Here is a 25,218-nt window from a genome sequence, read left to right as displayed (position 1 = left end):
AAACACAGGGTGGCAGTTATTGCAGGACTGGACTTGGATACCTCCGTCTACCTGGCAAACATCTTGGGCATCTACAAGATCCCTCAGGTAAGATGCTGCCTTGGGGATTTCAAACATTCACCATCATATCTTCTATTCAGAAAGGATTTCTTTAATATAGAAATAGTTGTGAGAGACAAAGGAGAGTGATTCTGCCCTTCACAATGTAATGTGCTGGTAGAAGAGTTCTCCTCTCACCCCACTTCCTTGTCCACACACACCTAAAAACACCGTTAACTCCATGGCCTACTGGTTGGAGACAAAAGTTGCTCTCTTGCAAAGCTGGAAGCCTGCCTATCAGGTGTCAGCTGCCCACACATTGTGGCACTTGGTGGGGATTCTGTGTGTTAGTGGTTTGAGAGAGGACGGGAAGATGCCATGAAATCAGAAGCTGAAATGCTGCGGTGAAACAAAGTGAAAAAACAGGGGAGAGGAAAGCAGCAACACAGGAAGGCATAGAGGAAAAAGTGGAGAAAGAAAAGGAGGAGGGAGGAGAGGAAAACAGGTGTGCAGGAAACTGAGCATGCAGGGGTGGCACAGAAGGAGCTGGAAGCTGAGAAACACAGGGTGCAACCTGCCACTCCTCCCAGCTTTCTGGAACCTGCCTTCTTTAGGCAACTGGTTCATTTTGCCTCCTGGATGCACATACCCAGACCTTCTGCAATTGTAGGTGATGCTCCTTTATTTCCCTTTAGCTCACTTATGGGTCCTTTTCTCCAGAGGATGGTAGTCAAAGTCAATCCACTTCTTTCTACAAAATGGTGCCCAATGAAGCCCATCAGTACACTGGGATTGTTGAGTTACTTCTGCACTTTGGTTGGACGTGGGTTGGATTGCTTGCTAGAGAAAGTGAAGGTGGAGAGAGATTTATTCAGGCCCTGAAACCTCTGCTCTCCCAGAAAGGCATTTGCTTGGCTTTCTCAGAGACAACCCTGAAAACGACATATTTGGCTGAGTATTATGACCTTTATCCACACTGGATTCAAATTTATCAAGTTATTATGGAAAGTAAAGCCAAGGTGGTGGTTTTCTATGGAGAAACAAAGTCTATGCTTGCCTTGAGAGACATAGTAGCTCTTGGTGAATTGGAAAATGTGACCAAGACATCCGTGGGCAAGGTGTGGATTCTGACAGCACTGGTGGATTTCCCAGCACTGACCTTTCAAATGAGCATGGGCATGCAATTCTTCCAGGGTTCCCTCTCCTTTGCAGTTCATTCAAATGTGGTACAAGGATTCAAAGCCTTTCTTCAGGCACAAAATCCTTTTGAGGAAAATGGAAATGGCTTTGTCAAGCAGTTCTGGGCACAGGTATTTCTCTGTTTATTTCCAAACTCCAATACAGAGGAGCAGGCCAGTGAAACCTGCACTGGAGAGGAGAAGCTGGAAGATCTCCCTTCGTCTGGCTTTGAGATGAGCATAACAAGCCACAGCTATAGCATCTATAATGCTGTTTATGCCACAGCACATGCTCTACATGCCATGTTCTTGCCCGGGGCCAAATACAGGGCAGCGGTGGAAGGAGGGATGCAGAAGCTTCAGAAAATGCAGCCTTGGCAGGTAATACCTATCATAACATACAATTTATTTGTCAGAAAGGCAAATAAAGGCATGGAGATAAGAGTGCAAAACCCTAACATGTGCTCTTTCCAGTGAACGCCAAATTATTCGGAAAGATAGTTCACCTGTTTAGCAAGTTACAATTTGAATTTGGTTTGTTGCCCATTTGCTTCCAAAGTGAAGGGAAGTGACATAGAGGAAGCCTGGTAGGACCTCTTACTCCATGACATTAGCCCCCTTCATGCATTGATTAGATGTCTGCATGATAGTTTTTTGAGGCCGTTTGCCCTACGATTCTCTTCCGTGGGGTGGGAACTGCAGTGGGAACTGAAAACCATGCATTTTCCTGTCATTTCTTCTTGGTCAGAAATGCATTAGGATTTTCCCTATAGGAGAGAAAGGAAATCATTGGCTCTCTCTGTGAATGCTCCCCTTACGAACCATTTCCAATGAGTGGATTCTGCTTGCATAGCAGTCCCTGCCAGTACCGAACTCTGAAGGCATCCTGAGTGTCAGTAGGGAGAGACATATGCATTACTTCATAGTTCCTATTTTTCTTCCAATGCAGCTCCATCCCTTTCTTAGGACTGTCTCCTTTAACAACTCTGCTGGAGAAACAGTATCTTTCAGTGAGAGCAGGGAAGCAGAAGCTGGCTTTGATATTACAAACATGGTCACTTTTCCAAATAACTCCTTTATGAGAGTCAAGGTCGGAAGACTGGGTGGGGAGGCTGTCCCAGGCCAGCTGATTTCCATTGATGACAACAGAATGGTGTGGCACCAGAGCTTTCACCAGGTGAGGCATAATTCCTACATCCATGAAAGATAGAAAAAAGAGAACGTTTTTGCACTTGTAGATCATCGGTGCAGCCCATCCCTGGCTTTCCAGCCTGATTCGAAATATTTTCTCTGCACTACATAAAATATTATCATGACCCATCAATCAATCAATCAATCAATCAATCAATGTATAGATATTCTCTAAATCTAAATCTAAGGTATGTGGAATCTGCAGTGTCATCCATTCCTTCAAGCAACAAAAACAATATGCTTCGTAATATAATGTTATACAGTATATGGCAGAGAGAAACCTCTTCTCTCTTTTGCATCTATCATTATTTGTAGATCATTCTTGACACTACGCGGCTGTTCTCTCAAAGAAGCAAAATTTTAAACATGTGCTATGATTAGAAAATCGGGTGTGGACCAGTTATTCCCATTATGCATGGGTACAAGGGAGCACAAAGATGGTCAGGTTGAGCACTCTTTTGTTAAAAAAGCATGAACAGTAAAATGAATAATTTGACTCTGAGTTTGGAATAAGTAGTTTAATGTCTTCTTATTTCTAATTGGGGGGGTGGGGATGAATGGTAATAATTTCTCTCTGCTAAAATGTTTGTGTATTTATTTAAATGGGTAGGTTCCACCCCTTTCTGTATGTAACCCAAATTGCCCTCCTGGTTCCAGGAAGGAGAAGAAGGAGGGGGAGCCATTCTGCTGCTATGATTGTGCTCCATGTCCTCAAGGCAAGATTTCATCCCAGAAAGGTAGGAGACACAATATATACATGGTACTTTTCAAATGTATAAAGGAGACACCTGTGATATTTCTATTTTAACCTCAAGAGTTTCACAATGGTAGCATTTGTAGTTTCTATCCATAACATCTCAAATCTGAATATATTATTTTCTTTCCAGATATGGATGACTGTGTTGGGTGCCCTGAAGATCACTATCCACACAGAGACCAATCACAATGCATTCCAAAGACCATCAGCTTCCTGTCTGTTCAAGAGCCTCTGGGGATGAGCTTAGCATTGATTGCTCTTTCTCTCTCTCTCCTCACAGTGGTGGTCCTAGTCATTTTCATTAAACATCAGGACACACCAATTGTCAGAGCAAACAATCGGGACCTCACCTACACTCTCCTCACTTTCCTCCTGCTCTGCTTCCTCTGCCCATTGATCTTCCTCAGTCCTCCAGAAAGAGTGAGCTGCCTGCTCCGACAAATGGCTTTTGGCCTTGTTTTCACAGTGACTGTTTCTTGTGTTCTGGCCAAAACGATCACGGTGGTTCTGGCCTTTGTGGCCACCAAACCAGGATCCCGAATGAGGAGGTGGGTGGGGAAAAGACTGGCAAATGCCATTGTGATTTCTTGTTCCCTTATCCAAGCAGGCATTTGCACTGTGTGGTTGGGAACCTCTCCCCCATTTCCTGATTCTGACATGCACTCTGTGATGAGAGAAATCATTCTAGGCTGCAACGAAGGGTCAGCCGCCCTGTTTTACTGTGTCCTGGGCTACATGGGCTTTTTGGCCATTATCAGCTTTGTTGTGGCCTTTTTTGCCAGGAATTTGCCTGAGTGCTTCAATGAGGCCAAATTCATCACCTTCAGCATGTTCTTGTTTTGTAGTGTTTGGATCTCCTTTGTTCCGGTCTACCTGAGCACCAAGGGGAAATACATGGTGGCTGTGGAGATCTTCTCCATCTTGGCCTCCAGTGCTGGCTTACTGGGCTCCATCTTTGCCCCCAAATGCTACATCATTGTGTTGAGGCCTGATTTGAACTGTAGGGAAAAGTTAATAAAGAAGCAATAATAAATTAACCTATCAACTCTGTTTATTTGTTCTATCAGAATATGGGTAAATTAATCTCCCCTTTTCTACATCCTATAACTATGTTATATTTTATCTGTTACAATTCCTATGTGCAATTCCTTTAAAAATCCTCTGTGGTCTCTCTGAAATAGGGGTCCTCAACATTTTTCAATGTTTGGGTGCATTTGGAAAACTAAGAAACTGTCATGGGTACTGCAAAGTATTAAGACCTGACTAGAACACCAGATGACGATTCATTAGAAGCTGAATGAGAGAAAGCAGTATATTGGGATGCTTAAAAAGCTTCTGCTTATTCCTTTCTATGTGATTATCTGGTAAATAAGGTTACAGTGGAACTGCTACTGTCATGATTAAATCAGTCTCATTGGGGGATACTATATCAGGTTCCAGAAAAAGGGTATAAACCGCTATCTACCTCATGCTTCACTCACAACTTGGCTTTCAGTTTTCCCTCTTGTTTTCACCTGCCTTATAATGAACATGCATAAACCAGCATAAACCAGGGGGTGTGGCATGGCTTGTGAGCAGGTATTTCTTAGGGCTAAGCAAGAGTCTTAAAAAATCTGTAAGTGTACTTTTTTATGTACACCGAATACTTTTGAACTGTTGATTTATTTGTCAACTTATATTGGACCTTTGGATCCCTTTTACTTCAAATGATTGGTATGGGTTCTTGAGAAGGAAGTTCTATGTTACTGCTGGTCATGGAGCAAGCTTTGGGGACATTTGTTCTGCTTTGTGCTAATGTGGATATCCTAGCTTCCCTGGGTAGTTAATACCTTGTTCCTTTATTCTTGCTAGCTGGTAAAAGCATTGGGATGTGTTATTGCACCTCATTCCTGACAACACCCTTTAACCAAAGGATAACCAGGGAAAACCAACCCTGACAGCACCCCAGCAAAGTCACCCAAAATTCTGAGTCATGGAACTCAGGTTGGATGCTGGATATTCTTGGGATTCACCAAGACAAAAAGCTTGCCTGCTGAGCCGCAAGCCCACAGGTTATAGCCATAACCAAGCACCTACATACCACATTCAGATGAATTCCTACAATAAGAAGTGAAAGCAGCAAATAGAAGCAAATACGTTATTGAGAGATTGCAGCACCAAACAGAACCATTTTAACTTAGAATTACATTTAAGGAAGATACCAAGACACTCTTGGAATTTGAGCGGAGCTCCAAAATAGCAAAAGCTAGCTTACCTCACCCTAATTACCAACCTTTAGAATCATAGGCCCCGCCAGCAGGCTTTATCCAGAAATACATGGCCTATTGCTCTCTATCAGTCTACCCAAGAAGCGCAACATTTAAGGTCTTAACTGGTTGCTACAAGCTCAGAACTCATGGCTCTCTTGGACTCAGATACCAATAATTTGGAGCTTTCACCACTGTAACTAAGCCAAGTGTTACTGCCTGTGTTTTCTGACTGATATATGGAGAAACACATGAACTTCACCTTTGAAGAGTTTGTAAGCAAGCCAGATGTGTGGTCCATTTCAATGGTAAGGGGAGAGGGAAGTTTTGGAACTCATGGGGGTATATTTTTAAGATCTAACAACCTATATTTCCACACTTCATTGAATTTTGTGATTTGAAATCTGTGCTGGGGTTCTCTCACCAAAGAGCACTTGCCCCAAACCTGGATCTTGGCATACAGGGTATTCTTCTTTTTTATACTTAATTTTACTTGCCATCTACACAAATCATCTGTCATAACTCAATCTCTTTCACAGTTTTTCAGTCTTAGTATGATTGTCAGTAAATTAATAAACAGATGTTCAGGGGGGAAATTTGGAGGTCAGACTGAACATTTCCCCTGTTCAGATGAAGCTTTCAGCACTGATAGCAGACTGGACCACTGTTCTTTTCTTCCTCCTTGTAGGTATTTTTGCATGCTCTTTTGTTGTCCCATAAACAGACAGAAACCACTTTTGATGAAATAACAGAAGCATGTGCTGGTGTTTTTTCTGGTCATTTTGTTGTTCTTGATGTGGAGAGACCTAGTTATCATCACAGCTGTAATTATCAATCTCGTCATGACTAAGTCTCTCTTGAATAATGTCTCAATAGATTTCCATACAATACCAGCCAGAGTCTAAATATGGACATAAAACCCCTTCCTGTCATTCTAAGCAAGGGAGAGGGAAGAGGGAGAGGCAGGATTTTTGCTTTTCTCTTTGTTGAGGTGTAAAATAGGATTTTAATCTGTGAATTGGTAGGGAAGTGCTGTTCCTGTCAAGACAGTATATTGTACTGAGTGTGGTTCTGAAGCTAAGGTTCATTTTCCAGCTGGAAAGGAGGGTGTCAGATGAGAAAGAATATTTGCCTCAGTATGTTGCTGTTTGTTGTGCCCATTCTCTTTCATCTGCCACATATAGTTTGCAAACATACATGTTGCACCATCCATGATTTGTCCAGAATTCCACATGAATACTACCAACCTGGTGATCTTATTCTTGGCGGACTTGCTTCTCACCTCCTTACTGCTTCTGACAAAGAAGACTTCAAGGAAAGGCTAACGACCAGTCAACTTCTTAATACCTTGTAAAGACTTCATATGACACATAATCAGATGTCACAAAAACATCCCCCTGCTCTGACCAGGCTTACTCAGAAACAAGTTCCACTGATTTTAGAGGCATTTCCTTCCAAGCAGAGGTGTCGGGGGGGGGGGGCTATCTCAGAGCTGAAGAGTTGGCTTGGAAGGTGGGAAATGGAGATCTGAATGTGTCGTCAGTGAGATGAGAGAGTCTTTCTTTCATTCATGCGTTCTCTCCTCCCCACATCCCACCAAATTTCTTCCAAGAAGACTTTCACAAGAGGAGCCACAACTTAAACTTACCTAGTTTAAGATGGAAAGCCCTTCTCTGTTCTGAATATTGAACTTTACCTCTGAAAGTTTGGGGTGAATTGACTTAAAAGCTCACCTCTCCTTTGAGGTGAAATTCTCATTCAGATGTTCTCATCCAAGTCAGGCTAGTCTTATATGACCCTCCCAGTTTAAAATGTGTCACAGGTTTAAATATGATGAGAATAACTCTATTAAGCCTGGCTACCTGCTTCTCTGCATTTCAATACACCTTCTGTTCTGGGATCAGATCAATACCTGTAAATAAACAATTTGTATATGTCTAAGCCCAAACAGCAACCTGTACACTTTATTTTTATCATGTTAGATCTTCAGATGAAGGGGGTATATTATTATTATTATTATTATTATTATTATTATTATTATTATTATTATTATTATTATTAAGCTTCGTGCTTTCAAAATATTTTATGGCTTCTGTTGATGTCTCTGTGTGACTGTCAATGTCTATAGCCTTGTGCTGTCACTATGGTACAGGCTTGTTCAATGACAGAGGACTGGTGGCAGGGGAAAAGAGGGAAATTCATTTATAGACAGGGCTGGATCAGGTCCATTCATTCCAATTGGCCCGGGCAACAACAGACTAACTGGGTGAAGGTTCTGATCAGCCAAGAAATGGCAGTTAAGCATCTGTAACCTGAGGTACCACTGTATTAATAAAAGTGAGCTACAAGTATAAAAGTGGAATACAGTGTATTCCTTCAAGGGAAACGCCTTTGCATATATACTGGGACACGATTTCAACTAAAATGCTGAAGAATTGTCAAGCCTCCCCCCCCCCCTTTCAAATTGCATAGCATATATTTCAAAAATAAAGCATGAAATTCTCATTGCAGTGTTGTGCCAAAGAACTACCAGCATATTCTGGCCTTGATATTTGCTGTCAAGGAGATCAATGAGAACCCCAAGATCTTACCAAATATCACCTTAGGATTCCACATCTACGACAGTTACTTCAATGAACGGATGACCTATCGGGCTGCTCTGAACCTTCCCTCCACACTTATCCCCAACTACAAGTGCGACACCCAGAAACACCTGGTGGCAGTTATTGGGGGACTGGAGTTTGATACCTCCCTCCAAATGGCAGACATACTGAGCATCTACAAGATTCCCCAGGTAAGATACTGCCTTGGACTCTTCACACTCAATCACCATGATCTTTTCTATCCAAAAACGTTTTGTAGAATTGTGACTAAAAAGGGAGGCTGGTCCTGCTCTTCACAAAATGTGTTTCCTGTGGGCTTTGCAATTAAAGATGTCTGCTCTAGGTGGGCAATCCTATTTCCCCTTCTTAAGCACACTTGCCTTTTCTCTCTGTTCTAGGTCTCAGCAGTGCCTCCCCTGACTCCTCTAACTAGTCTGGTGTCCCAAGTGCAGTAGATGATACGGTCCTATTGGTATATTGAAGGAGGATTCAATGGCAGGACCAGTTGGTTTCTTTCTCAGGCAGCAGAATGTATTAGGTGTGACCTGGCCTCACCCAATAAACCAAGAAGTGTGGGTGGTGTGGGAGAAGGTGGCCCTCTAGATATATGAGGTTCAGACAAATTAGAGCTTTCACAGGTCAATACTAGTAATAATAATAATAATAATAATTTATTACGGCCGTAGGCCCATACAGATAAAAACAAGACATAAATAACAGCTTGTGCACGTGGGGAAAAACTGCCGCTAAAACACTGAGGCATCAGGCATAAGCCTGCATTTTATTAATGTTTGATCAGGGCTTGTATATTAAAGAGAGGGCTTAGATTTTCAAATGTTTCATGCCAGGCAGAGAAAACCTTGGCCATTCTCCTAAGACAAGGGCCCCCCCCTTGATTGATAGCAGAAAACAATTCTCAAAGTCGTAAAAGCTGAAAATACAGACTAAGAGCAGGACATTGACCCTACATGTTACAGAAGATAACAAAGGCAGAGATAAATATAATTAGGAATGGGCAAATAGTAAAATGATACCATGGGCCTCTCTTAAACCTTGAGCTGTATTTTCTAAGGCCAGAGGCAAATGGGGAGAAGCATCTAGCTGACAGAAAAAGAGAGCATTTTTAGGAAATCTTCTAAAAACTGTTTCTTTCTTAAACTGAGAGAAAAGGCAACTGGCTTGGCTGGGGAAAAAGAAGCTTCTTCCTATTTTATTTTGAGGCTGGAAAGGAGGGTGAAAGGGGGAGATGTAAACTAAAGAGCCTTCTTTAAAACTGTTTTTTTACTGAGTTCCTTCCTTTCTACTTTGAGAAGCTTTATTCTTTTAAAAGGTTACCTATGATAATGTATGAAATATATTAGCTTAAATATATTGGCTTAAATGTAACTATGCAAAGGATTTAGAAAGTAACAAATTTAGATGTTAGATTCTTATTTCATAGAATCATAGAGTCCTAGAGTTGGAATAGACCACAGGGGCCATTGAGCCCAGCCTCTTGCCAGACAAGAAGACGCCATCCAAGCAGTCTTGATATATAGCTGTCAGACATTTGTTTAGAAACCTTCAAATGAAGGAGATCTTTCAATGTTGATGTGAAACTCAAGATCCTTGACATATGTTTAAGATAAAAATTTAAGATTAACCATTTGTTTTAGAAGGCAATAGGGCAAGGAGGGCAAGAGGTGAGCTGGTAATTAAGATTCCATGTAAGATATATTATTACTTATTTGTCATTTATATATAGCTCTTTGTCCTCCATATAAGGACAGGAGGATATGGGTGTATCTTTTTGTGATTGGTTCTAGCAATCAGCCAATAGGAAATCCAACCAGGCTGATTGGACAGAGGCAGCCCAAGGAGGAGCAAAGGGGGCTGGATTAAGGGAATATAAGGGCTGGCCATAATGGCAGGAGGCCAGGCCAGAGCTTGGTAACCATATACCACTGTGCCTCTCATTTATTTGTCTGACAAATAAATAATTATTTTAATTTCTCTATTGCTGCGTTGAATATTTCATTCCAGCTAAGCGTTAACCACAAGCAGGGTGCTACTACACTACTATAACAATAAAATACTATAAGATGGAATGGCATACTACGCCTTAATTAGCTTGTGGTGCTCCTTGGCAACGCTTTTGGGTAAGGACAGCGACCAGGAACCTAGCCACTTTCAGGGTCGTATGGGTATCCTTATCCTGCAAGATTTGAGCAAGGTGGAATTTTGGTGGGGTACCCTCTAGTTTCTGTATGATTGATCCCAACAAATTTGCCCGTGGCACCTTGAATAAGGGGCAAGTGAACATAATGTGCTGAAGCGACTCCGGCGTCTCCTTATCACATTCGCACATGGCGGAGGCTTGGCCCTTTGAGAATCTATGTCTCAGGACATTGGAGGGAAAAACCTTAAACCTCGCTTTGGTGAAGGCCAGCCTATGGGCAACAGTCGAAAGGGAGGAGAGGTATGATGGAACGCAGTAAGTTAAAGTGATACCAATGTTCTGGGGCGAACAAACACCTCCCCCCAGCGTATAATTTCGCTGTAAATCGATGTCATCCAGTCTTTGGTGGATCAGTCTTTGAGCAGTGATTTGATCTAGTTTTAGGGAATCTAAGGGAGAGATTCCATAACTCAGGAGTTTGGCATGAATTCTACTAGTCCAAAGGCTGGAGAATTCATCTCGCCATAAGCATTGGACAAGGTAATGGTCTGGTAATCTATGCCACAATGATAACCAATAATTGAAGACTTGCTTCCACAGGCAAGTTTCTAAGGATGCGATCTTCAATTCTAGTCGCATGGCTGCATTGCTTACGCACAGGGGGAGCATTAGGAGCCGACGTAGGAATTGGTTTTGCAGAGTCTCAAGAGGAGCAAGGTCTGTCATCACGGCCCAGAGCGGGGCAGCATAAGCAAGCACGGGAACCACTTTTGCCTTGAACACCTTTAGGGCCGAGGGAACATGCAAAGCTCCATCCGAAAAGAAAAATCGGAGGAGCGCATATGACAGAGTTTTGGCCTTGTTAAGTAGGTGTTGAATTTGTGCTTTCCACCCCAAATTGTATTGAACAATAACTCCTCGGTATTGAAATTTTAGGACTTGCTCTATTTTTGCTCCACCAAGCTTCCATTCGTATAATTTCCGACTTCTGGCGAAAATCAGAATCTTAGATTTAGCATGGTTGATGGTTAATTGGTTGAGTTGACAATATGTGGCAAAGATCTTCAGAGCTCTGGTTAGTCCAACACGTGTATAAGATAGAATTACCGCGTCGTCCGCATATAAAAGGAGTGGACAGCGATAATCCGCTAGTCTAGGCGCATGTGTACTTGGAGATGAGTTGACTAGGGGTGCTCGCATGTCGCTGATGAATAGATTGAATAGGCAGGGAGCCAATATACATCCTTGGCGCACTCCCTTGTTTATTGGTATCGAATTTGTGAGGTCGCCCGCAGGAGTAAGTCTCACTCTGGCAAGGGTACCTTCGTGGAGCTGACTTATAAGCCATAAGAGTCTTCTATCGATGCCCTGTTTCGCAAGTTTCTCCCAAAGAATATTTCTAGGAACGCTGTCAAAGGCTGCTTTAAGATCTAAGAAGGCAGCACACAGGTAGCCCCGGGGAGGGGAGGAGTACTTCCGTGCCAGATGGTAAAGAACTATCGCATGATCAGTTGTAGAGCGTTTAATTCTGAACCCTGCTTGTTCGTGGCCAATCTGGTTAGTCTCATCTACCCATCGCAAAAGTTTCGTCAGCAAAAAGCTGGCATAAATTTTCCCTATGATCGAAAGGAGGCTGATGTTACGGTAATTTTCCGGCTCCATTGGAGAACCTTTTTTATGAATTGGTACTATAATGGCCTCCTTCCATATTTTGGGGATGAGACCAGAAGCGTTGATTGCGTCGAAGGTTTTGGCCAAGATGCCAGCCCACCATTTTGGGTGTAGTTTGATGGCTTCAGCAGGGATCAGGTCAGGCCCTGGGGCTTTGCCCGATTTCAGCTGGGCTATTAGCTTGGCTATTTCGTCAGGATCGGTGGGAGGCCAAATAGGTAGGTGGGAAAACAGATGCATCAGATGGTCGGAAGGAGCATCTACCTGTGAGAAACATTTCTTCAGGAACAATTCCCATGTCGGTGCAGGGATGACTGGCCTTGGGTATTTCCTCACCCTTCTGTTAATCAGAGACCAGAATTCCCTGGATCTATGTGATTTTGAAGCAGTAAACAAGGCCTGCCAGCGATTATGTTGCCACTCACGTTTGGCAATTTTCTGTGTGCGTTTGTAAACTTGCTTGGCTTGTGTATAACTAGCTGGCAGAGTAGATGCATCGGAGGTCTTATATACATTATATATAGCACGAAGGCGCTGTCTTGCTTGTTTGCACTGAGAGTTATACCAGGGGGCACCGTAAGTATACTCGTTTCGATTTAATATTTTGGGTGGTAACCTGAAGAAGGACGTAAGATCAGTCGTATGATGGTGGAAGCGTTTCAACACTATGCTATGCTCGTCTGAGGCAGAGCCTATGTAGGGATGGGGCCCGAGGATTTCTTTTTGAAAGAATTCCTGATACCTTTGAGGTCAATACTAGTATTTTCAATAGGTGACTTTCTCTTTATGTTTGGAAATGGTCCTGTTTCCTGGGCCAGTTATAAACAAAGATCAGTAGCTTTGTCTTCCACAATACAGAGATTCTACCGAGGAATGCAGAGAATTGTCTGGATTGGCCAACAAACCTCGCACTTTGGCTCATGTGTTGGCAGAAAGGTGCCCTCTCTTCACCGGAGGTGAAGGAGGCATGACCTACACAAGATTGGCAACAGCAGCTTACTACTCTATGGCCTTTACACCCTCATGCATTACCTAGAGCTAAACATCCTAGTTATATAAGGCTGCAACTTATCCACAGTTGGGGCTCAGGAAACAGTACCCCCACCCCCACCCCAGTCCTGCTTTCTGCCCTCCTGACTGAGAAGGTACTGAGGTACTGTGTTTGTGGGAGACAGCTCATATCAATTTGCTTCCTTACTTCAACTCCTCAAAAAACACACCTCCACATTCCATTCTGCAAATTGACATTTCTTCCAACTTTGCCTGTGGCTTACTGGCTGTAGACTTAAGGTGCTCTTTTGCAAATCTGGAAGCCGGCCTGTCTGGAGGCAGCTGTGCACACGTTCTGGCATTTGTGTGTGATTCTGTGCGTCTGTGGTACAATAGAGGTTTGGAAAGGAAGGGAAGGTAGGACGTCATAAAATGAAGAGGTGAAATGTTGTGATAAAACGAAGGGGATGAAATTGAGAAGGAAAATTAGGGAGAGGGACAGCAGCAGATCAGGAAAGCAGGGAGAATGAACTTGAGACAGAAGATGAGAAGGAGAGCAAAGCAGAGAAGCACTCCATGGAGGCCAAATCGGCCACCCTCCCAACTTTCTGGAGTCTCCTTCCTGAGGCAACTGGCTCATCTCATCTCTATGGTGGGTAGGCCTTGAATACACATACAATCCTTCTTCTGCATTTATGAATTATGCCTCTTTATTCCTTTTAGCTCACTTATGGTTCCTTTGCTCCAGAAGATCCTGGTCAAAGCCAATCCACTTCCTTCTATAGGATGGTGCCCAATGAAGCCCATCAGTACACTGGGATTGTTCAGTTGCTTCTACACTTTGGTTGGACGTGGGTTGGGCTGCTCGCTGTGGATAATGATAGTGGAGAGAGATTTATTCACACCCTGAAACCTCTGCTCTCCCAGAAAGGCATTTGCTTGGCCTTCTCAGAGACAACCCTGAAAACCACATATTTGGCAGAGCTTCATTTCATGTATTTCCATGTTATTATGGGAATCTATCATGTTATTATGGAAAGTGAAGCCAAGGTTGTTGTTTTCTATGGAGGAACAACGCCCATGATTCGCTTGCGAATAATGCTAGTGCTAGGTGAAATGAAAAATATTAACAAAATATCTGTGGGCAAGGTGTGGATTCTGACAGCACAGGTGGATTTCACAACATTGACCTACCAAATGAGTTGGGATATGCATGTCTTCCACGGTTCCCTCTCCTTTGCAGTTTCTTCAAATGTGGTACAAGGATTCAAAGCCTTTCTTCAGGTACAAAATCCTTTTGAGGAAAATGGAAATGGCTTTGTCAAGCAGTTCTGGGCAGAGGTATTTCTCTGTTTGTTTCCAAACCCCAACACAGAAGAGCAGGCCAGTGAAATCTGCACTGGAGAGGAGAAGCTGGAAGATCTCCCTTCGTCTGGCTTTGAGATGAGCATAACAAGCCACAGCTATAGCATCTATAACGCTGTTTATGCCACAGCACATGCTCTACATGCCATGTTCTTGTCCAGGACCAAATACAGGGCAGCGGTGGAAGGAGGGATGCAGAAGCTTCAGAAACTGCAGCCTTGGCAGGTAATGCTATCATAACATACAAGTTATTTGACATGGGCAGTGAAGTGATCTCTTTCAGCTTTTGCCTTCCGGAAGAAGGTACAGGGTTATAAAGACTAGGACTAGCCTCCTGAGAAACAGTTTTTATTCAATTGTGATTTTGGTTTTAAACACAGTGTAAGGTAGTCTCTATGGGAGTCTATTGTATTTATTTATGGGGTATCAGAGCTTTTACGGAGCTAACCAGGCTGGGATAGCTGGGATAGCAGGCTTGTTGGTTTCTGAATGTCTGATGTAGATTTTAAGTTTCATTGTTCTGTATGGGACAATGGCAATAAAGATTATCGTATCGTATCGAAATGTAGAAGACTACACTGAAAATTTTCAAGTACTGACTGTAAACTAGGATCCTCCGCTTAACGTATGCAGATAAGTTGCTCCTCCAGCTGTTAAGCAGTTGCTGTGAATCCTGCACTGTGCTGCTTCTTTGTTGTTGCTTTTTTAATTAATTTTTATTAACAGGCCAATCAAATCATATTAATTCCAAATCACATTAGTTCCAAATTATACAGCCAAATTTTTAAATTTTTGTTGGGGGTACCCATACTTCAAGCTCCGAAAGGGATCCAAACTTCACTCTTGTTGCTGCTTTAATTACACAGTTCTTTTTTTTTTTTAATAATTTTTTTATTGCTTTTTTCCAAGGTCAGAATACATCGTCAATAAGACAACAAAAGCGATTTTACAGAAAAAGAAAGAAATTATAAAAGAAAATTCACTTTTTCAAATCTATTTTCATAATCAACTGGACTTCCCCACGTCCTCCATCCCCTGCTTTCTTTACAATGAAAATAAACAGCAAATTAATACCTTATTTTATGTGTTTTTGTACTTTCATTTAGTTATATAATCTGTAATTTATACTTTTCAAAGTCATAACTTAATTTCCATCATTTACAAATCTCAATACCGAAGCTTGTTTTTCCCAAAAACTTAGCAAATTCTCAACATTCATATAACTTATAGTGTTTTTGTAGATAGTCCTTAAATTTTTTCCAATCCTCTTCCACTGCCTCTTCTCCCAGATCTCGGATTCTGCCGGTCATTTCGGCTAATTCCATGTAGTCCATCAGCTGCGAATGCCATTCTTCCAGCGTGGGTAACTCCTGTGCCTTCCAGTATTTAGCTATAAGGATTCTTGCTGCTGTAGTTGCATATAAAAAGAAAGTTCTATCTTTTTTTGACACTCTCTGGCCTACAATGCCCAGGAGGAAGGCCTCTGGTTTCTTATGAAAGGTGTACTTAAACACCTTTTTCAACTCATTGTAAATCATTTCCCAGAAAGCCTTCACCCTCGGGCATGTCCACCAGAGGTGAAAGAATGTTCCTTCAGCCTCCTTACATTTCCAACATTTATTGTCAGACAGATGATATATCTTTGCAAGTTTGACTGGGGTCATGTACCACCTGTATACCATTTTCATAATGTTTTCTTTTAAGGCACTACATGCCGTGAATTTCATACCGGTGGTCCATAACCTTTCCCAGTCTTCAGACATAATGTTGTACCCAATGTCTTGTGCCCATTTTATCATAGCTGATTTAACTGTCTCATCTTGAGTATTCCATTTAAGCAACAAGTTATACATCCTGGAAAGCACTTTCGTCTTAGGTTCAAGTAGTTCTGTCTCTAATTTTGATTTTTCCACCTGGAAACCAATTTTTTTGTCCTTTTTAAAGATCTCTGAAATTTGGGCATAGTGAAACCAGTCTCGCACCTTTCCTTTCAATTTTTCGAAACTCTGCAACCTCCAGGTATCACCAACTCTTTCTATTATCTCACAGTATTTTACCCAGCCACTCTCCATATTACGTAGTTTTATGGCCTTAGCCTCCGTCGGTGATAACCACCTCGGGGTCTTACTTTCGAGTAAGTCCTTATATTTAGTCCAGACAATGAATAGAGCTTTCCTGACAATATGGTTTTTAAACAATTTATGAAACTTTATCTTGTCGTACCACAGGTATGCATGCCACCCAAAAGCATTGTTAAACCCTTCCAGATCTAGGACATCAGTGTTTTCTAACAAAAACCAATCCTTCATCCAGCAGAAGGATGCAGCTTCATAATACAATCTTAAGTCCGGCAGGGCAAACCCCCCTCTTTCCTTTGCATCTGTTAATATTTTAAATTTTATTCGGGGCTTTTTGCCCTGCCAGACAAACTTCGCAATGTCCCTCTGCCACTTTCCAAAACATTCCACTCTGTCCACGATCTGAAGGGTTTGAAACAGAAACAACATTCTTGGCAATACATTCATCTTGACTGCTGCAATTCTTCCCAACAAGGAAAGTTTCAATCTTGACCAAATTTCTAAGTCCTTTTTAATTTCCGACCAACATTTTTCATAATTATCTTTGAACAAATTCAGATTTCTCCCAGTCAAGTTGACCCCCAGGTATTTCACTTTTGTAACCACATTTAATTCTGTTTCCTTCTGAAACCCATCTATTTCTGAAGGTGTCAAGTTTTTTGCCAAAACCTTAGTTTTTTGTTTGTTTAACTTAAATCCCGCCACCCGACCAAACTCAGAGATTAGCTCTAAAGCTCTTTTTGTGCTAGCTTCTGGCTCCTGTAATGTCAAAACCAAATCGTCTGCAAAAGCCTTCAGTTTATATTGTTTTTCTCCGACCTGTATTCCTTCCACCTGCTGGTCCTTCCTAATCAAGTTCAGCAACACCTCCAGGACAGAAATAAATAACAAGGGTGATAAGGGGCACCCCTGTCGTGACCCTTTTTCAATTTTAAACTCCTCTGTCACCACATTGTTTACTATCAATTTGGCTTTTTGCTCTGAATAAATTGCTTCAATACCATTTTGGAACGCCCTTCCCACTCCCATCCCTTCCAAATTTTTCTTCATAAATTTCCAAGATATATTATCAAAGGCCTTCTCGGCGTCTATAAAAATCAAAGCTGCTTTCGTGTTCAAGTTTGTCTGTAATAACTCCAAAACATCGATAATATTCCTAGTGTTGTCAGACAAGTGCCTGCCAGGGAGAAAGCCTGCTTGGTGTTTATGAATTACTTCATTTAAAACTTTTTTCAGTCTATTTGCCAAAATGTCAGCAAAAATTTTGTAATCCACATTTAGGAGTGAGATGGGACGGTAGTTCCTAAGTTGAGTCTTTTCAGATTCCAGTTTTGGTATCAAAGTGATGAATGCCTCTTTCCACGATTCGGGTGCCCCCTTCCCTTCCATAATTTGGTTACATACCTCCATTAATGGCTGGACCAGATATTCCTTCAATGTCTTATAATATTTGGAGGTAAGTCCATCTGGGCCTGGGGATTTGCCTAATTGCATGTTCTGAATGGCACTTTCAATTTCCTGTTGTGTTATTTTGTAATTCAGGGCTGTTTGTTTGTCTTGTGTTAGTTTTTGCAGGCCATAGCTTTTTAGAAATTTGTTTATCTCAGTCTCTACTTGGGGTCCTTGAGTAAACAGTTTTTTAAAATATCTCTGGAAACACTTTCTGATATCTTCTGGTTTCTGAATACATTCTCCTTCAACCTCCAGATTGGTAACAAAGTTCAATTTTTGTCTCTTTTTCAGCTGCCATGCCAGCAGCTTCCCACATTTATTTGCAGATTCGAATGATCTTTGTTTCATCTGTTTAATTTTCCATTCGACTTCTTGATTTATCAATTTCGCATATTGTGCTTGATGGAATTTTATTTCTCTTAAGACTTCTTTTGATTTTGGGTTTAGTCTCAACTTTTTCTCTCCGTCTCTTATCTTCTCCAAAATCTTATCCTTTTTACCATTCCAGAGTTTTTTCTTAATAGTATTCTGTTGTATCAGGAACCCTCTCATAACAGCTTTACTCGCGTCCCAGATTGTTTTCTTTTCCACCGAGGTATTCAAATTTATTTCGAAGTAATCTTTCAACGTTTTTTGGGCCTTCTTCACAATCTCCTGATCTCTAAACAAGTAGTCATTCATTCTCCATCTGAAGGATCCAGCTGGTGCAAGTCTCAAGTCTATTTTCAAGGCGTTATGGTCGGAGCAGGTTTTAGGGCAGATCTCTACTTTTTTTATCTTAGGTGCCAGTCCTCTAGATGTCCAGATTTGGTCGATTCTTGTCCACGATAGATGGGCCTCAGAAAAGAATGTTCCCTCTTTACCTAGAGGGTTCTTTGTCCTCCAAATATCAATCAAGTCCATATTGTCTGTAAGTTCAAAGAAAGTCTTTGGTAGTCTGCCCTCTTTGGTCAAATTCTGATTTTGTGACTTATCCATGTATGTGGAGACAACTCCATTCATATCTCCCATCAGGATGATGTTAGTATAGTCAATATAGTCCAACATTATCTCATGCAACTTCTTATAAAATTCCGATTTCCCATCGTTTGGTGCATAAATTCCTACTATCAAAAGTTTTTCTCCTTGTGCTTGTATTTCAATCGCCAAGATTCTTCCTTGTTCATCTTTAAAAACCAACTTTGGTGCTAGGCTCTCCTTTGCATAAATCACTCCTCCTCTTTTTTTAACCTTGTCTGATGAAATAAATTCTTGGCCTAGTCTCTTGTTAATTAACACTCTCCTGTGGAGCCTAGTCACGTGTGTTTCTTGGAGGCAAATGACGTCTAATTGTTCTTTTCTCAATATGTGAAAAATCTTCTTCCTTTTTTCGGGAGAGTTTGCGCCATGAATGTTCCAACTAAGAAGCTGCAGAGACATCTCGGACTAATTTATTGGCCTGTGGGAGTGTCTCCTTTGTCGTTTTTGTCTGGAGGTGGAACCAGATTGAAGCCAAACGAAGGAGGTGGCCAGGCTCCTGCTACTCCTTTCCGAAGGTCCTCCCCGTGATCGTTTAGGAACTTTTCTTGCTCCTCTGCTGTTCTGATTCTCTCCTTCTTCCCTTTCAAGGTAAAAGATAGTCCTTGAGGAAATTCCCACCTGTAAGGGATTGTGTTGTTTCTCAATAAACTTGCCAGATCTTTATATGTAGCTCTTAAATCCAGTAACTGTTTGGGTATGTCTCTGAAGATTTCTGCCGTCTTTCCCTGGATCACCAATGAATTTTTAAAATGTAGGCCGAGTATGTTATCTTTTTCTTGCTTAGATCTCAAAATGATCAAGCAATCTCTTGGTTTGTCCTTCTTGGCCACTCTTCCCAATCTAAAGGCGGTAACAATTTTAAAGTCTTTCTCTTCGGCCAGACCCCAGAACTTGGATATTTCTGTTGTCAAGAAACCGATCAGGTCTTCTTTTTCTATTTCTGGGATATTTCTGAGCCTGAGATTGCATTCCCTGTTTTTCAGTTCCGCCATGGACAGAAACGCTTGCTGTTCAGTAACCTGTCTGCTCAGTGGCCTTACTTCTCCTCTTAATTCCTCTATCTTCTCTTTATTTTGGTCTGCTTTTGTATTTGCTTCCTGTGCTAATTTTCGATTTTCTGTTGTGATCTTTTCAATATTGCCTACTGCCTGTGTATTTTGAGCGACTTGAACTGTCAGTTTATTAATTGTAGCTGTCACCTGGTCAAATTTAGCCGCTTGTTCCTCAAATTTAGCTGCTTGTTCATCAGCTTTCTTATTTAGTGCTGCCAGCTGATCCAATATTTCTTTTGAAACAGGGTCTAGCCCTCCTGCAGCCATATCCCCAAAAGCTGGCTGCTTGGGTTGTCCTTCTTGCAGACCTGTCACAATGGGAACAGACGATCTTCGTGGCTGCACAGGCAAAGTTAATTGCAAGAGCTCAGTTTGTTTTGCTTTCTTAGCAGCCCTTGTTTTTGGTATGCCACTCATTCCACAGCTGTCCAAGCGTCAAGGTCAAATTGTAAATCCCATGGGAAAAGCAATCCAGGAAAAGTAAACAACCAGTCAAAAAAATTCCAAAGCAGCCAGCAGTTCACAGAGACTAATAATTCCACAATCCAGCAGGGGGAGCTCCCCAGAGATTAGGGAGAAGTATGAAGAAAGTTTCCACCATAAAGTTCCAACAAAGAAGTTAGGTAAAATCCAGAACAATGGGGGAGCCCTCCAAGTTCAGTTTTAACTGCAGAGAATAAAAGTTCTTTACAAAGGTGCATGCAACAGTTCCTTTTTTACAGCTTACAATGTAGCCCAATGTGACATTTAAATTTTTGTATACAGTTACCGCAGTCTGGTGTTACTTTGTATCCAGGCAGCCCGAGAGCAGGGTGTCATAACTTTGTAATCCACAAAAGGTAGAAAGAGGAATCACAGTCTCTGTCCACTTATAATACAGTTTTAGCCTTTCCTTAACTTTTAATCGAACAAATCCGAATTTGCAGGGTATATTCCAACTTCTTTTGAACTCCTTTCAGCGCTTCCGCTTTAAAGAGTCTTTGCTCAATACTTTAAACAGAGCCGGAAGACTGACTTCCTTTTTAGCGTCTCCGGCTTTCAGCCAAAGTTCGCCAAATTAAGTCCAAATAAAGCCTCAGATTTCTTACTCACGAGTATGTTGTTTCAATTCAATTGTTCAAAGAAGAAAGGTCAGCGCCGATCAGCAGCAGCCGCGCGGCTTCACTTCCGCGGAAAGAGCGATGGATTCACAGCACCGCTACCCCCTCCACGTTCCGAAGCCCCTTACGGGGTCTCTTCTGCGTTTCCGAGGTCGCTCCTGGTGCCCGCCGAATCCCACGGCCACGGGCTCACTCTACCCGTGGTTTTTCTGCGTGGGTCGTTGCTGTGCCGCAGCGCACGACCCTTTTCCGCGGAGCCCCTCTTCAGCAACTGAAGAGGACCGCCATTGCCTCCGGTTCTGTCCAGTTCTGTCCAGATAGTCTCTTTGTTATTTTCCTCATCTTCTTGTTGTTATCATATATTCCTTTCTTTGTGATCTCTGATAATCTTCACAAGCGGGTTGAAAACAAACATATCCTGTGTGGATTTTACACTCTCCAAGAGCCATTTCCACACCTCCGCAAAGAACATTCCCACAGTCTGTCCATTGATTTCCACAGGCTTGCCAATCTATATCTAAGGGGGCCCTGCCAGGTCAAATTCACATTCTGATAACCATACATTCACATTCCAATGACCATGGTCCTCCTCCCCCTCGTCCTCCTGTGGGCAGGCCTGTCTTAACGAATCTCCATTTGTAACTGCGTCATAAAGCTTTCTTTCCATCCGATGTTCCCACCAGTCCTCTCGTTGATCAGTAATTCATTTCCAGACAGTTCTTAATCTCCTGCTTGTGATTAGTAATTTGCAACGATTCTTTCTCTCTGGGGGGGGGGAGGGTTATTGGGTACTCACATAAGACAAAAAAAAGTTTTTCCTCCCCCCTTTCTGTTTCGCTCTGACATACCGATCTTTTAATGATGAGTCTTCACTTGATTTATTGTCCAACCCATCGCTCCATGTCACAGAGATCCCATTAATCAGCAGTCTTTACTCCCGATCTTCACTTGAAGTATGTGCATTTGCTTCTATTCCAATTAAATATTTCAAGCTGATGCAAACCAGTGCGCGATTCAGAGACAGCATCCGGGAGAGCCGACTCCACCCGAGGGCTTTGTGCCTAATGCCCTCACCCCCTTCTTTCGAATCCAGAGGTGGATTATGGACACAGCAGACAAGGCAGTACCCCCCATTCCCTTGGGGGGCAAGGGAGACTGCATACTCCCATAACAGCCTCTTAATTACCTCGTGTGGGTTGGAGAGATGTTATTGTCGGCCATCTTCCAATGCGCCCCCTGGTGGCCCCCTGTGCTGCTTCTTTGTTAGTAGGTATCTATGTTTGTAGAGAAACTGTAAGTGAAACTGTAAGTGAAGCAGGATCTGATCTTGCTCTGTCCTGCTCCTTTACAAGCAGTTTCTCTGCACACAAGTTGAGGGGAGGATACAAGCCTACAATGAGAGGAGAAGGTGAGAGCAGCTCAGAGAATTCACATGTAGGCTGAGTTTCCCCAAACCAAAAGGCTTTGTTGCCCATTTGCTCCCAGAGTGAAGGGAAGTGACATAGACGAAGCCTGATAGGATAGCTTGCTGCATGGAATTAACCCCCTTCACGGGTTGATTAGATGCATGATGGTTATATGAGGCCTACAATTCTCTTCCATGGGATGGGAGATATTCAAGGGGTGGGAACTGAAATCCATGGATTTTTTCCTTGTTTCTTCTTGGTCGGGAATGCATTAGGATTTTCCCTATAGGAGAGAAAGGAAATCATTGGCTCTCTCTGTGAATGCTCCCCTTACGAACCATTTCAAATGAGTGGATTCTGCTTGCATAGCAGTCCCTGCCAGTACTGAATGTTGGAGGCATCCTGAGTGTCAGTAAGGAGAGACATATGCATTACTTCATAGTTCCTATTTTTCTTCCAATGCAGCTCCATCCCTTCCTTACGAGTGTCTCCTTTAACAACTCTGCTGGAGAAACAGTATCTTTCAGTGAGAGCAGGGAAGTAGAAGCTGGCTTTGATATTACCAACATGGTCACTTTTCCAAATAACTCCTTCATGAGAGTCAAGGTCGGAAGACTGGGTGGGGAGGCTGTCCCAGGCCAGCTGATTTCCATTGATGACAACAGAATGGTGTGGCACCAGAGCTTTCACCAGGTGAGGCATAATTCCTACATCCATGAGAGATAGGAAAAGAGAATATCTTTAACATAACATTCCAACAGATTGCGCTCCATTTGAGATATTTGTTACCCAAATGGTCAGGTTGAGTACACTTTTTGTAAAGCATGAATAGAAAAATGAGTAGTTTGGCTCTGAGTTTGGAATAAGTGTTTTAGTGTCTTCCTATTTCTAGTTGGGGGTGGGGGAAAATAATACTTATTTCTGTGTACTAAAATGTTTATGTGTTTATTTAAATGGGCAGGTTCCACCCCTTTCGCTATGTAACTCAAATTGCCCTCCTGGTTCCAGGAAGGAAAAGAAGGAGGGGGAGCCTTTCTGCTGCTATGATTGTGCTCCATGTCCTCAAGGCAAGATTTCATCACAGAAAGGTAGGGGACACAATATATACATGGTACTTTTGGAATGTATGAAGGAGACACCTGTGGTATTTCTATTTTAACCTTAAGAGTTCCACACCGGTAGTATTTGTAGTTGCTATCCAGAACATTTGAAATCTGAATATATTATTTTCTCTCCAGATATGCATGACTGTGTTCGGTGCCCTGAAGATCACTATTCACACAGAGACCAATCGCATTGCATTCCAAAGACCATCAACTTCCTGTCTTTTAAAGAGCCTCTGGGGATGAGCTTAGCATTGTTGGCTCTTTCTCTCTCTCTCCTCACAGTGGTGGTCCTAGGCATCTTCATTAAACATCAGGACACACCCATCGTCAGAGCAAACAATCGGGACCTCACCTACACTCTCCTCACTTTCCTCCTGCTCTGCTTCCTCTGCCCATTGATCTTCCTCAGCCCTCCAGAAAGAGTCAGCTGCCTGCTCCGACAAATGGCTTTTGGCCTTGTTTTCACAGTGACCGTTTCTTGTGTTCTGGCCAAAACGATCACGGTGGTTCTGGCCTTTGTGGCCACCAAACCAGGATCCCGAATGAGGAAGTGGGTGGGGAAAAGACTGGCAAGCGACATTGTGATTTCTTGTTCCCTTATCCAAGCAGGCATTTGTGCTGTGTGGTTGGGAACCTCTCCCCCATTCCCTGATTCTGACATGCAGTCTGTGATGAGGGAAATCATTCTAGGCTGCAACGAAGGGTCAGCCGCCCTGGTTTACTGTGTCCTGGGCTACATGGGCTTTTTGGCCATTCTCAGCTTTGTTGTGGCCTTTTTTGCCAGGAAACTGCCTGACAGCTTCAATGAGGCCAAATTCATCACCTTCAGCATGTTGTTGTTTTGTAGTGTTTGGGTCTCCTTTGTTCCGGTCTACCTGAGCACCAAGGGGAAATACATGGTGGCTGTGGAGATCTTCTCCATCTTGGCCTCCAGTGCTGGCTTACTTGGTTCCATCTTTGCCCCCAAATGCTACATTCTTATGCTGAGGCCTGATTTGAACTGTAGGGAAAAGTTAATAAAGAAGCAATAATAAATTAACCTATCAACTCAGTTTATTTGTTCTATCAGAATATGGGTAAATTAATCTCCCCTTTTCTACATCCTATAACTATGTTATATTTTATCTGTTACAATTCCTATGTGCAATTCCTTTAAAAATCCTCTGTGGTCTCTCTGAAATAGGGGTCCTCAACCTTTCTCAATGTTTGGGTGCATTTGGAAAACTAAGAAACTGTCATGTGTACTGGAAAGTATTAAGACCTGACTAGAACACCAGATAAAGGTTAATTAGAAGCTGAATGAGAGAAAGCAGTATATTGGGATGCTTAAAAAGCTTCTGCTTATTCCTTTCTATGTGATTATCTGGTAAATAAGGTTACAGTGGAACTGCCACTGTCATGATTAAATCAGTCTCATTGGGGGATACTATATCAGGTGCCAGAAAAAGAGTATAAACCGCCATCTACTTCATGCTTCACTCACAACTTGGCTTTCAGTTTTCCCTCTTGTTTTCACCTGCCTTATAATGAACATGCATAAACCAGCATAAACCAGGGGGTGTGGCATGGCTTGTGAGCAGGTATTTCTTAGGGCTAAGCAAGAGTCTTAAAAAATCTGTAAGTGGACTTTTTTATGTACACCGAATACTTTTGAACTGTTGATTTATTTGTCAACTTATATTGGACCTTTGGATCCCTTTTGCTTCAAATGATTGGTATGGGTTCTTGAGAAGGAAGTTCTATGTTACTGCTGGTCATGGAGCAAGCTTTGGGGACATTTGTTCTGCTTTGTGCTAATGTGGATAT

The 25,218-nt window shown here is 42.3% G+C and overlaps 3 protein-coding genes across 3 annotated transcripts in view; all 3 read left to right on the top strand.

The window, feature by feature from the left end:
* Window positions 1-25,218, top strand: part of LOC310690517 (vomeronasal type-2 receptor 26-like) — a 41,719-nt gene that overhangs the window by 2,486 nt on the left and 14,015 nt on the right. Inside the window, exon 3 of the mRNA XM_083469590.1 lies at window positions 13,557-14,423. Within this exon, the coding sequence (XP_083325716.1) occupies window positions 13,557-14,423 (867 nt within the window). The remainder of the gene's footprint in view (window positions 1-13,556; window positions 14,424-25,218) is intronic.
* On the top strand, window positions 35-24,443 carry LOC310692558 (vomeronasal type-2 receptor 26-like; the record flags this gene model as incomplete). Its single annotated transcript, XM_083473506.1, has 4 exons — window positions 35-87; window positions 22,772-22,999; window positions 23,268-23,394; window positions 23,695-24,443. The coding sequence occupies exons 2-4, from the start codon at window positions 22,874-22,876 to the stop codon at window positions 24,441-24,443; spliced, it is 1,002 nt and encodes a 333-aa protein (XP_083329632.1). The 5' UTR covers window positions 35-87; window positions 22,772-22,873.
* Window positions 257-4,202, top strand: LOC310690561 (vomeronasal type-2 receptor 26-like). Its single transcript, XM_083469766.1, has 4 exons — window positions 257-1,598; window positions 2,167-2,394; window positions 3,019-3,145; window positions 3,296-4,202. The coding sequence occupies exons 1-4, from the start codon at window positions 798-800 to the stop codon at window positions 4,192-4,194; spliced, it is 2,055 nt and encodes a 684-aa protein (XP_083325892.1). The 5' UTR covers window positions 257-797; the 3' UTR covers window positions 4,195-4,202.

This window comes from Podarcis liolepis, assembly GCF_965112155.1.
Source record: "Podarcis liolepis genome assembly, chromosome: 13".
NCBI classification, from domain to species: Eukaryota; Metazoa; Chordata; class Lepidosauria; order Squamata; family Lacertidae; genus Podarcis; species Podarcis liolepis.
The sequence above is the reverse complement of the archived record's forward strand: the minus strand, read 5'-3'. Positions and strand labels throughout refer to the sequence as shown.

Excerpts from the sequence above, each read along its gene's own strand:
- LOC310690561 (XM_083469766.1), top strand. The coding sequence starts at position 798 with ATGGTGCCCAATGAAGCCCATCAGTACACTGGGATTGTTGAGTTACTT. Across the intron at positions 2,395-3,018 it reads GGCACCAGAGCTTTCACCAG|GTTCCACCCCTTTCTGTATG; the intron begins GTGAGGCATAAT and ends TTAAATGGGTAG. Across the intron at positions 3,146-3,295 it reads CAAGATTTCATCCCAGAAAG|ATATGGATGACTGTGTTGGG; the intron begins GTAGGAGACACA and ends TTTTCTTTCCAG.